The 14,638-nt window shown below is 39.6% G+C and overlaps 1 protein-coding gene across 1 annotated transcript; it reads left to right on the top strand.

Moving 5' to 3' along the window:
- The first annotated feature begins 285 nt into the window (after nucleotides 1-285).
- On the top strand, nucleotides 286-12,810 carry NT5M (5',3'-nucleotidase, mitochondrial). Its single transcript, XM_040441944.1, has 5 exons — nucleotides 286-1,068; nucleotides 1,219-1,319; nucleotides 3,347-3,407; nucleotides 11,606-11,720; nucleotides 12,072-12,810. Exons 1-5 carry the CDS (start codon nucleotides 757-759, stop codon nucleotides 12,215-12,217), a joined length of 735 nt encoding a protein of 244 aa, XP_040297878.1. The 5' UTR covers nucleotides 286-756; the 3' UTR covers nucleotides 12,218-12,810.
- The last annotated feature ends 1,828 nt before the right edge of the window (nucleotides 12,811-14,638 follow it).

Raw genomic sequence — 14,638 nt, forward strand, 5'->3', positions numbered from 1 at the left:
GGGGAGAGGTCTTCCTTAAAAGGTATTCCGGTCTAGGACGGTAACTCTCCCCCTCGGTCACCCGCTATATCCTGTCTGTCTACCTCTGCTATGTGCGGCGCCTCCTCCGTTTTTAGTATTACCATTTGGCCTTCTCTTCTTTTTGCTGTCAGGGTGCAGCACAGACCTGCAGGAGTTAACATTTCACGCCGGTCCCTCCCATGGAGCGTTGCTATGCAGAACAGAAACACAAGCAGGGGGCGCCTGTCTCTTTAAGTAGAGGAGGCAGCCTGTCCTTAGAAGGCAGTGCAGGAACGGGCAGGATGACGAGAGCCTGTGGCTGCAGAAGTCAGTGCACTGCAGAGCTGTAGGACGGAGGGGCCGGTGCCTGCGGTGATCCGGAGCCCCCCGCGTGTATTTAGGGCAGGGGGCGGTGATTGTGACCGTTACATAACAAGGTGCAGCTGATGCCGAGGAGACCTCTGCAGCCGTCGTCGCCTCCTTCCTGTGACCACCGCCGAGCCCCCGGCAGCAGCTCACACCCTGCAGGGGAAACGCTGCGATGCCTTGGACTACAAGTGTCTTATTCATACAATGGTTTCCTTGCAGATCCTCAGCTGCTGCTTAATGATCAGGACTCGGTACCAAGGAGAAGAAGATCTCCCCCAGGGACATGTATGGTAAACCTCAGCTGCAATCACATTGCACAATCGTAATGTAAAGGGGTCCCCGGGGAACATCCTGACGTCTCAGCCGCCTTCTTGGATCTCATGCTCTATGAATACAAGCGCTGTGCCCGTAAACCCCTTACAATGTGCGACTAGTTCACCCAGCGCCATGTCCCTACCTAGGCTGCTCCGCGGGGGCGGGGCGCTCACTGCAGGCCTCCATAACTGCAGCTCTTCCTCTGCAAGTTCTGCCAGAAGCCTCAGGGTGTTGGTGGACATGGACGGAGTGCTGGCGGACTTTGAGGGTGGCTTCTTGAAGAAGTACAGGACTCGGTACCCTAAGGAGCCTTACATTGAGCTGCTGGACCGGAGGGGATTCTGGGTATCGGAGCAGTATGAGAATCTCAAGCCAGGACTGAGTGTAAGTGATTGGGAGGAGGACACTCTTTTTATTGTTAGAATATATTTAGTGGTATGAGGGGGTAACATACTTTTCTGCTTGCTGTCAGTGAATGGAAAAATAATTTTGAAGTAATACAGATTTTTTGATTTTTTTTATTATTATTTTTAGGAGAAAGCTATGAGTATCTGGGAAGCAAAGCATTTCTTCTTGGATCTGGATCCTATTGATGGCGCTGTGGAGGCCTTGAAGGAGATGTCCAGTCTACCCAAGTAAACGTCATTGACAGGGCTGGGATAGGTGACAAATGCATGATCCTTGGAGGTCCGACAACTGGGACCTGTCACCAGGAATGTAATGGGACCTGCTGCTTCATTCTCAAGAAAAAGGACTTTTAATCCGTGTGCAAATGAACAGTTAAGTGCACTGAGGGCAGGACCAAGACACTGTGTGCAACCTTGCTCCTCCTGCTTCTTCCAGCCCCCCCTTTCCTTCTTGATTGAGGAGGCCGGGTGTCCATATAGTCATACAGCCTGGCCCTGTCAATCAATGAGAGGCAGGGGGTAGCAGAAGGATTAGGAGGCGTAAGGCCCCTTTCAAATGTGCAGGTGCGTTGCGGGAACACGCGCGATTTTTCCGCGCAAGTGCAAAACATTGTAATGCGTTTTGCACTCGCGTGAGAAAAATCGCGCGTGTTTGGTACTCAAACCCGACCTTCTTCACAGAAGTTCGGGCTTGGGATCGGTGTTCTGTAGATTGTATTATTTTCCCTTATAACATGGTTATAAGGGAAAATAATAGCATTCTGAATACAGAATGCATAGTAAAACAGCGCTGGAGGGGTTAAAAAAAATAAAAAATTATTTAACTCACCTTAGTCCACTTGATCGCGCAGCCGGCATCTCCTTCTGTCTTCATCTTAGCTCTGTGCAGCAACAGGACCTGTGGTGACGTCACTCCGGTCATCACATGATCCATCACCATGGTAAAAGATCATGTGATGGATCATCAATGATCGGGTCTCCATCCCGATCGTCTCCTAGCAACCGTGCGTGAAAATCGCACCGCATCCGCACTTGCTTGCGATTTTCACGCAACCCCATTCATTTCTATGGGGCCTGCGTTACGTGAAAAACGCACAAAGAGGAGCATGATGCGTGAAAATCACTGCTCATGTGAACAGCCCCATAGAAATAAATGGGTCGGAATTCAGTGCGGGTGCAATGCGTTCAACTCACGCATCGCATCCGCGCGGAATACTCGCCCGTGTGAAAGGGGCCTAAGGGTACTCAGGATGGCTTGGGCCCGCCCTCAGTGCACTTAACTGCTCATTTGCATATGGACTAAAAGTACTTTTTCCAGATCACTAAGCGAAAGTCCACACCACGTCAATTTATCCCGCAGATTTTTCACCCTTTTCAGTGCATAGTTTGACATTGGCAGCAAAATCCTTAATAAATTCATAGTAGAAATTCCAGTGCAGAATCGTGGTACCCCCTACGGCAAATCCACCGTGGCACATCCACTTGCTGGTACTGTAAATTGCTAAGGAATTGCGCAAGCAAATCCACGGTGGCACATCCGCAGTGTATCCGTCCCATGTGAACATACCCTTAAAGGGGTCATCCAATCTCAAGATATCACTAGGATATGCTACAACGTCACATAGCTGCGGGTCCCATGTTTGGGACTTGCTACTATCTCCAGAAGGGGGCAAAACTGCGCAAAAGCGTGGCTACATATCCATGCACCGCTGTGGGACTGCTGGAAAAATTGGAGTCGGCGCTCTGTTATTTTCGGAGCCCCTATAGCTGTGAACAGAGGCCGGCCGCGCTTGCTCAGCTTCTCTCCCTTGATTTTGAGGGCCCCGTTCTGGAAATAGGAGCAGGTCCCAGAGGTGGGACCTGCAACTATCTGACGTTTGTGGCATGACCTTGCGATACTCCACTCATCTTGAGATGGGAAACCCCTTTTAAGATGACAAAAATGTGTCAGGTGAGGTGCAGTTTGGCATCGAGAATATATAACGTGTCACAAATAACATGAATGTTCACATTGAGAGACACGAAAACTGACCAGCATGCAATGTGCAAGATTAGTACATGTTATGCTGATTGACAGGACATACGGTCAGATATAGCTCAGCATCTGCTTCCATTCACTACAACCCCCACCATGATGTGCTCAAAGGCCATCTCATCTGCATGTGCTGTGTGGGCTGACTGTAGTGTTCTTCAAAGGCATGAGTGACAACAAGTGCAGAGATGATGTATTAACTGCAGTTCTTCCTTCCCTGCAGCACTGATGTCTTCCTCTGCACCAGCCCCATAAAGCGATACCAGTACTGCCCATATGAGAAGGTAAATGGACTGGGGGGAGGTTGACTGTTCATTGACATTGATGCCACCTGTTCAATATATATGGTACATTTAGAGAGGACTTCATGTCTTCTAAAGATCAGTAATATAGTCCCCTATGTACAAGAATATAACTACTATAATACTGCCTCCTATGTACAAGAATATAATTACTATAATACTGCTCCTATGTACAAGAATATAACTACTATAATACTGCATCCTATGTACAAGAATATAACTACTATAATACTACCTCCTATGTACAAGAATATAACTACTATAATACTGCTCCTATGTACAAGAATATAACTACTATAATACTGCCTCCTATATACAAGAATATAACTACTATAATACTGCCTCCTATGTACAAGAATATAACTACTATAATACTACCTCCTATGTACAGGAATATAACTACTATAATACTGCCTCCTATGTACAAGAATATATCTACTATAATACTGCCTCCTATGTACAAGAATATAACTACTATAATATTGCCTCCTATGTACAGGAATATAACTACTATAATACTGCTCCTATGTACAAGAATATAACTACTATAATACTGCTCCTATGTACAAGAATATTACTATAATACTGCTCCTATGTACAAGAACATAACTACTATAATACTGCCTCCTATGTACAAGAACATAACTACTATAATACTGCTCCTATGTACAGGAATATAACTACTACACTGCATGCAGAATTATTAGGCAAATGAGTATTTTCACCACATCATCCTCTTTATGCATGTTGTCTTACTCCAAGCTGTATAGGCTCGAAAGCCTACTACCAATTAAGCATATTAGGTGATGTGCATCTCTGTAATGATTTTCATGCAGGACAATGCTCCATCAAGTTGTATTTTTGAGGATTAATTTTATTATTGAGCAACAACCATGTTCTCAATGAACCCAAAAAACTCATTAATATCAAAGCTGAATATTTTTGGAAGTAGTTTTTAGTTTGTTTTTAGTTTTAGCTATTTTAGGGGGATATCTGTGTGTGCAGGTGACTATTACTGTGCATAATTATTAGGCAACTTAACAAAAAACAAATATATACCCATTTCAATTATTTATTTTTACCAGTGAAACCAATATAACATCTCAACATTCACAAATATACATTTCTGACATTCAAAAACAAAACAAAAACAAATCAGTGACCAATATAGCCACCTTTCTTTGCAAGGACACTCAAAAGCCTGCCATCCATGGATTCTGTCAGTGTTTTGATCTGTTCACCATCAACATTGCGTGCAGCAGCAACCACAGCCTCCCTGTCACTACCAGAGCTTTGGGACGTTCTCACAGCTCTGTTTCTCCACCCCTGTGATGATGTCACTACTAGAGCTGGGAGGAGTTCTCACTACTCTGTTTACTTTTGGTTTCTTTCACCACAGCTGTCCTTCATGTGTTTGATTTTCCTCTCTTTATATCACCCCTCCTCCTATGATAGGATGTGGATTATAGTTCTCACTTCAGTTGTGGCTCTAGCTTTGGTTTGTTCACTTGTGGCTATCAGTCCACTGGACCTGTGTTCTGCTGCAGCTAGCACTCCGGATATTGCCAGCCTGTCCTTGGATCCGTCTTCTCTGCGGCTGCAACCCCGTCAGCTAAGTGTGCAGACATTGTTGTGTTCCTGTTTATTTTCTGACTGGATCTGAGGTGGCCACGGTTCCCTCCATATACTGAGTAGGGCACTGGTGGCCGTGCCCCTTCCACTATTGTAGGGGTCACAGTGGTCATTAGTCTTAGGCACGTGGGCATGCCTCTTTCCGCCATTTGGATCCGGGCATGTGCTTTAGCAGAATAGGGAGAGCGTTGAGGGTCGGACAGGGGTCACCCGTTATCCTCCCTAGTTCTGGGTCCAGTCAGTAGCTCTGTACTGTGTATTACTATTGTTGCCCACATACAGCCGTGACACTCCCAGACACTGTTCAGAGAGTTGTACTGTTTTCCCTCCTTGTAAATCTCACATTTGATGATGGACCACAGGTTCTCAATGGGGTTCAGATCAGGTGAACAAGGAAGCCATGTCATTAGATTTTCTTCTTTTATACCCTTTCTTGCCAGCCACGCTGTGGAGTACTTGGACGCGTGTGATGGAGCATTGTCCTGCATGAAAATCATGTTTTTCTTGAAGGATGCAGACTTCTTCCTGTACCACTGCTTGAAGAAGGTGTCTTCCAGAAACTGGCAGTAGGACTGGGAGTTGAGCTTGACTCCATGCTCAACCCGAAAAGGCCCCACAAGCTCATCTTTGATGATACCAGACCAAACCAGTACTCCACCTCCACCTTGCTGGCGTCTGAGTCGGACTGGAGCTCTCTGCCCTTTACCAATCCAGCCACGGGCCCATCCATCTGGCCCATCAAGACTCACTCTCATTTCATCAGTCCATAAAACCTTAGAAAAATCAGTCTTGAGATATTTCTTGGCCCAGTCTTGACGTTTCAGCTTGTGTGTCTTGTTCAGTGGTGGTCGTCTTTCAGCCTTTCTTACCTTGGCCATGTCTCTGAGTATTGCACACCTTGTGCTTTTGGGCACTCCAGTGATGTTGCAGCTCTGAAATATGGCCAAACTGGTGGCAAGTGGCATCTTGGCAGCTGCACGCTTGACTTTTCTCAGTTCATGGGCAGTTATTTTGCGCCTTGGTTTTTCCACACGCTTCTTGCGACCCTGTTGACTATTTTGAATGAAACGCTTGATTGTTGGATGATCACGCTTCAGAAGCTTTGCAATTTTAAGAGTGCTGCATCCCTCTGCAAGATATCTCACTATTTTTGACTTTTCTGAGCCTGTCAAGTCCTTCTTTTGACCCATTTTGCCAAAGGAAAGGAAGTTGCCTAATAATTATGCACACCTGATATAGGGTGTTGATGTCATTAGACCACACCCCTTCTCATTACAGAGATGCACATCACCTAATATGCTTAATTGGTAGTAGGCTTTCGAGCCTATACAGCTTGGAGTAAGACAACATGCATAAAGAGGATGATGTGGTCAAAATACTCATTTGCCTAATAATTCTGCACGCAGTGTATGTACAAGAATATAACTACTATAATACTGCTCCTATGTACAAGAATATAACTACTATAATACCGCTCCTATGTACAAGAATATAACTACTATAATACTGCTCTTATGTACAAGAATATAACTACTATAATACTGCTCCTATGTACAAGAATATAACTACTATAATACTGCCCCCTATGTACAGGAATATAACTACTATAATACTGCCTCCCATGTACAAGAATATAACTACTATAATACTGCTCCTATGTACAAGAATATAACTACTATAATACTGCCTCCTATGTACAAGAATATAACTACTATAATACTGCCTCCTATGTACAAGAATATAACTACTATAATACTGCCTCCTATGTACAAGAATATAACTACTATAATACTGCTCCTATGTACAAGAATATAACTACTATAATACTGCTCCTATGTACAAGAATATAACTACTATAATACTGCTCCTATGTACAAGAATATATCTACTATAATACTGCTCCTATGTACAAGAATATAACTACTATAATACTGCTCCTATGTACAAGAATATAACTACTATAATACTGCCTTCTATGTACAAGAATATAACTACTATAATACTGCTCCTATGTACAAGAATATAACTACTATAATACTGCCTCCTATGTACAAGAATATAACTACTATAATACTGCTCCTATGTACAGGAATATAACTACTATAATACTGCTCCTATGTACAAGAATATAGCTACTATAATACTGCTCCTATGTACAGGAATATAACTACTATAATACTGCTCCTATGTACAAGAATATAACTACTATCCCCTTTTTATATGTTTGTTTGACCTACCTACATCAGGTCACACACCAAATGTCAATTAGTTGGTTCTAGATGACCTTGCTCTGAAGACATGCACTTTATATATGTCATATGTATACTATGCACTATACTGTCAAAGTACGCTTTAGACTTGTCTGTAATAACTCTGATTTGTGCATCAATGTATGTAAACATCTCTTTTGATATGCTTTTCAATAAAAAGACAATTGACAAAGAATATAACTACTATAATACTACCTCCTATGTACAAGAATATAACTACTATAATACTACCTCCTATGTACAAGAATATAACTACTATAATACTGCTCCTATGTACAAGAATATAACTACTATAATACTGCTCCTATGTACAGGAATATAACTACTATAATACTGCTCCTATGTACAAGAATATAACTACTATAATACTGCTCCTATGTACAAGAATATAACTACTATAATACTACCTCCTATGTACAAGAATATAACTACTATAATACTGCCTCCTATGTACAAGAATATAACTACTATAATACTACCTCCTATGTACAAGAATATAACTACTATAATACTGCTCCTATGTACAAGAATATAACTACTATAATACTGCCTCCTATGTACAAGAATATAACTACTATAATACTGCCTCCTATGTACAAGAATATAACTACTATAATACTGCCCCCTATGTACAGGAATATAACTACTATAATACTGCCTCCTATGTACAAGAATATAACTACTATAATACTGCTCCTATGTACAAGAATATAACTACTATAATACTGCCTCCTATGTACAAGAATATAACTACTATAATACTGCTCCTATGTACAAGAATATAACTACTATAATACTGCCTCCTATGTACAAGAATATAACTACTATAATACTGCCTCCTATGTACAAGAATATAACTACTATAATACTGCCTCCTATGTACAAGAATATAACTACTATAATACTGCTCCTATGTACAAGAATATAACTACTATAATACTGCCTCCTATGTACAAGAATATAACTACTATAATACTGCCTCCTATGTACAAGAATATAACTACTATAATACTGCCCCCTATGTACAGGAATATAACTACTATAATACTGCCTCCTATGTACAAGAATATAACTACTATAATACTGCTCCTATGTACAAGAATATAACTACTATAATACTGCCTCCTATGTACAAGAATATAAGTACTATAATACTGCCTCCTATGTACAAGAATATAACTACTATAATACTGCTCCTATGTACAAGAATATAACTACTATAATACTACCTCCTATGTACAAGAATATAACTACTATAATACTGCTCCTATGTACAAGAATATAACTACTATAATACTGCTCCTATGTACAAGAATATATCTACTATAATACTGCTCCTATGTACAAGAATATAACTACTATAATACTGCTCCTATGTACAAGAATATAACTACTATAATACTGCCTTCTATGTACAAGAATATAACTACTATAATACTGCTCCTATGTACAAGAATATAACTACTATAATACTGCCTCCTATGTACAAGAATATAACTACTATAATACTACCTCCTATGTACAAGAATATAACTACTATAATACTGCTCCTATGTACAAGAATATAACTACTATAATACTGCTCCTATGTACAAGAATATAACTACTATAATACTACCTCCTATGTACAAGAATATAACTACTATAATACTGCTCCTATGTACAAGAATATAACTACTATAATACTGCTCCTATGTACAAGAATATATCTACTATAATACTGCTCCTATGTACAAGAATATAACTACTATAATACTGCTCCTATGTACAAGAATATAACTACTATAATACTGCCTTCTATGTACAAGAATATAACTACTATAATACTGCTCCTATGTACAGGAATATAACTACTATAATACTGCTCCTATGTACAAGAATATAACTACTATAATACTGCTCCTATGTACAGGAATATAACTACTATAATACTGCTCCTATGTACAAGAATATAACTACTATCCCCTTTTTATATGTTTGTTTGACCTACCTACATCAGGTCACACACCAAATGTCAATTAGTTGGTTCTAGATGACCTTGCTCTGAAGACATGCACTTTATATATGTCATATGTATACTATGCACTATACTGTCAAAGTACGCTTTAGACTTGTCTGTAATAACTCTGATTTGTGCATCAATGTATGTAAACATCTCTTTTGATATGCTTTTCAATAAAAAGACAATTGAAAAAGAATATAACTACTATAATACTGCTCCTATGTACAAGAATATAACTACTATAATACTACCTCCTATGTACAAGAATATAACTACTATAATACTGCTCCTATGTACAAGAATATAACTACTATAATACTGCTCCTATGTACAGGAATATAACTACTATAATACTGCTCCTATGTACAAGAATATAACTACTATAATACTGCTCCTATGTACAAGAATATAACTACTATAATACTACCTCCTATGTACAAGAATATAACTACTATAATACTGCCTCCTATGTACAAGAATATAACTACTATAATACTACCTCCTATGTACAAGAATATAACTACTATAATACTGCTCCTATGTACAAGAATATAACTACTATAATACTGCCTCCTATGTACAAGAATATAACTACTATAATACTGCCTCCTATGTACAAGAATATAACTACTATAATACTGCTCCTATGTACAAGAATATAACTACTATAATACTGCCTTATATGTACAAGAATATAACTACTATAATACTGCCTCCTATGTACAAGAATATAACTACTATAATACTGCCTCCTATGTACAAGAATATAACTACTATAATACTGCCTCCTATGTACAAGAATATAACTACTATAATACTGCCCCCTATGTACAGGAATATAACTACTATAATACTGCCTCCCATGTACAAGAATATAACTACTATAATACTGCTCCTATGTACAAGAATATAACTACTATAATACTGCCTCCTATGTACAAGAATATAACTACTATAATACTGCCTCCTATGTACAAGAATATAACTACTATAATACTGCCTCCTATGTACAAGAATATAACTACTATAATACTGCTCCTATGTACAAGAATATAACTACTATAATACTGCTCCTATGTACAAGAATATAACTACTATAATACTGCTCATATATATATAAGTATATAACTACTATAATACTGCCCCCTATGTACAGGAATATAACTACTATAATACTGCCTCCTATGTACAAGAATATAACTACTATAATACTGCTCCTATGTACAAGAATATAACTACTATAATACTGCTCCTATGTACAAGAATATAACTACTATAATACTGCTCATATATATATAAGTATATAACTACTATAATACTGCCCCCTATGTACAGGAATATAACTACTATAATACTGCCTCCCATGTACAAGAATATAACTACTATAATACTGCTCCTATGTACAAGAATATAACTACTATAATACTGCCTCCTATGTACAAGAATATAACTACTATAATACTGCCTCCTATGTACAAGAATATAACTACTATAATACTGCCTCCTATGTACAAGAATATAACTACTATAATACTGCTCCTATGTACAAGAATATAACTACTATAATACTGCTTCCTATGTACAAGAATATAACTACTATAATACTGCTCCTATGTACAAGAATATAACTACTATAATACTGCTCCTATGTACAAGAATATAACTACTATAATACTGCTCCTATGTACAAGAATATAACTACTATAATACTGCTTCTGGTACAAGAATATAACTACTATAATACTGCTCCTATGTACAAGAATATAACTACTATAATACTGCTCCTATGTACAGGAATATAACTACTATAATACTGCTCCTATGTACAGGAATATAACTACTATAATACTGCCTCCTATGTACAAGAATATAACTACTATAATACTGCCTCCCATGTACAAGAATATAACTACTATAATACTGCTCCTATGTACAAGAATATAACTACTATAATACTGCCTCCTATGTACAAGAATATAACTACTATAATACTGCCTCCTATGTACAAGAATATAACTACTATAATACTGCTCCTATGTACAAGAATATAACTACTATAATACTGCCTCCTATGTACAAGAATATATCTACTATAATACCGCTCCTATGTACAAGAATATAACTACTATAATACTGCTCCTATGTACAGGAATATAACTACTATAATACTGCCTCCTATGTACAAGAATATAACTACTATAATACTGCTCATATATATAACTACGGTACTGTAGTGGAGATCTGCAGTGATTCTCTCCTCTGTCTCTCTCGGTCAGTACGCTTGGGTGGAGAAGAACTTTGGACATGAGTTTTTGGAGCGGATTATTCTCACCAGGGACAAGACGGTAGTCTCTGCGGACCTCCTGATAGATGACCGTCCTGATATAATGGGTAATGTCGACCACTACCATTATCATATCCCACTATTAACCCACTATTTCCTCTATCCACAAGTATTTGGTGGGTGGGGGTCTGACCCCTGGGTCTCCCAGCGATCTCAAGAACGGGGGTCCACAAGTGCCACTGAGCGCATGCATGATCACCACTCCATTGACTTCTATGGGCTGGAGAGTGCGGCGCTCCTGGCAGTCCCTCTGGTGGAATTATTCTGTTTGCCCGATACTTCTGATGACATCATCTTACCTGCTTCCTGGTCCCAGCTACAGGAGTTGCAGGCCTGGTTGACACAAGACGACTTTTTTGAGACCATGTGGTGATTGTATTTCCTTTTCTCCCCTGCAGGGGCCGAACCAAACCCCAGTTGGGAGCACGTCCTGTTCACAGCTTGCCACAACCGCCATTTATCAGTGACGGCACCCAACCGGCGGCTTCAGTCCTGGAGAGATGACTGGAAGGCATTACTAGACGGCAAGAGGCCGCCCAGCTAATCGCTATGTGCAAGAGATTCAACCTATCAGATCCAAGCAATCTAGAAACGCCCCTCCTCCTTTGTGCTGGATGCCTCTGAGGTCTCCGATTGGTCCACACGGTGACGCGTCTGAACAACGTATCTTTGCAGCGTGCACGGTCACACGGGAACACAAAGCAATAGGCCGTCGCTGCCCGTATGTCAAGTAGTAAATTGCATGTTAGCCGCAGGTGCCGCCTTATACGCCAAACTGATGTTCATTAGAGCGCAACTTAACAAGTCACTAGCGCCTGCTGACGATTGAGGTAAGATAAGTAAAAATGGCTGCCTGTAGGTGACCGGGGGACGTGTGGGACATGAGCAGCTCTCCACCTTAAAGGGGCATTCCACTTTAAGAGGTCTTCTGATAGGTGTGTGTTTCGGTTCCTAATTGCACATTTACATTGTGGCTGCCGTTCTTTATGGATCCGTGATAGAAAGCTCAGCTGGATCCGTCGTACCTCACATCCCACCAGCCCCAGACCCCAGTTATATCAACGTGCGTCTGTCTGTCTATTATCTATCTATCTCATTATTTATCTATCTATGGCTACTTTCACACTAGCGTTAAAGTTTTCCTAGGACGGAACTCAATACCGGAAAAAAACGCATCAGTTTTGTCCTAATGCATTCTGAATGGAAAGCAATCCGCTCAGTATGCATCAGGACGTCTTCCGTTCCTTTTACGGTATTTGGCCGGAGAAAATACTGCAGCATGCTGCGGTATTTTATCCGGCCAAAATTCTGGAACACTTGCCAGATTGCCGGATCCAGCATTAATTTCCATTGAAATGTAGTAATGCCGGATCCGGTACCAAGTGTTCATGAAATTGCTGCATTGGCGGATCCGGTTTTCCAGTCTGCGCATGCGCAGACCTTTAAAAATGTGAAAAATAAATAAATACCAGATCCGTTTTTCCGGATGACACCGGAGAGACGGATATGGTATTTCTATGCATTTGTCAGATGGATCCGGATCCGGAAACAAATGATATCTGTTTGCATATGGATTTCCGGATCTGGCAGGCAGTTCCGGCAACGCTAGTGTGAAAGTACCTCATATCTATCTATTATCTATCTATCTATCTATCTATCTCCTATCTATCTAATATCTATCTATCTATCTATCTATCTATCTATCTATTATCTATCTCACATCTATCTATCTATCTATTATCTATCTCACATCTATCTATCTATCTATCTATCTAATATCTATCTATCTTCTATTATCTATCTATCTATCTATCTATCTATTATCTATCTATCTATCTATCTATCTATCTCTTATCTATCTATTATCTATCTATCTATCTATCTATCTTCTATTATCTATTATCTATCTATCTATCTATTATCTATCTATCTCTTATCTATCTATTATCTATCTATCTATCTATCTATCTATCGGTCTATCTATCTCTTATCTATCTATCTATCTATCTATCTATCTATCTATCTATCTATCTATCTATCTATTATCTATCTATCTCATATCTATCTATCTATCTATCTATCTATCTATCTATCTATTATCTATCTATCTCATATCTATCTATCTCATATCTATCTCCTATCTATTATCTATCTATCTATCTATTATCTATCTATCTATCTATCTATTATCTATCTATCTCATATCTATCTATCTATCTATCTATCTCTTATCTATCTATCTATCTATCTATCTATCCATCTATCTATTATTTATCTATCTCCTATCTATCTATCCACACGGGTGAATAAACTTCTGTTTCCGTTTTCATTATTGGAGAGTGCTGCCTCTTTGCATTGTCTTGTCCCTTTGGTCTTGCACCTCAATTTTTCTCTTTTTTTGTTCACTCTGGTGCTGCCATTTTTTTTACTTTTTTATCTATCTATCTAGCTTATCCATCCATCCATCTCTCTATCAGTTTTTATTCAGTCTGGACTCCGGGCTGATACATTTTACCTGCACTGATACATTGTAGCAAACTATCAGGACAGGATAGTCCTATATTTACCTACAGAGGATTGTCTAGACTAGATCCAAGAGCAGCATTAGGTCATGACTGGGTTTTCTAGCCCATGGAGGCTTTTCCTGTTCACTGACCAGAAGCAGAGATCTTGAAAATGGTGAGAAGAAAAAAAAATAATAATGAATTAAAGCAGTTTTATTTTGTGGTATAAAAGGGGAAGATGTGAAAGCTTCATATAGATAGTGGTCTGATGTCTGGGCCCCGCCATCCTTCTACCCTTCCCCCGTACAGCTGTGCCCCAGGCCGTGTGCTGTGGAGGAAATGCAGCTCGGCTCCATTCAGGTTTGAAACTTGAAGGGGCCTTCGGGCCCCCACTGACTCCAGTCATCAGCGGACGGCCCCTGTCACCGCTCTGTGCGGTCCCGGGGGCCGTGTGATGGATT

Source organism: Bufo bufo, chromosome 7, assembly GCF_905171765.1.
Source record: "Bufo bufo chromosome 7, aBufBuf1.1, whole genome shotgun sequence".
Classification (NCBI taxonomy): Eukaryota; Metazoa; Chordata; class Amphibia; order Anura; family Bufonidae; genus Bufo; species Bufo bufo.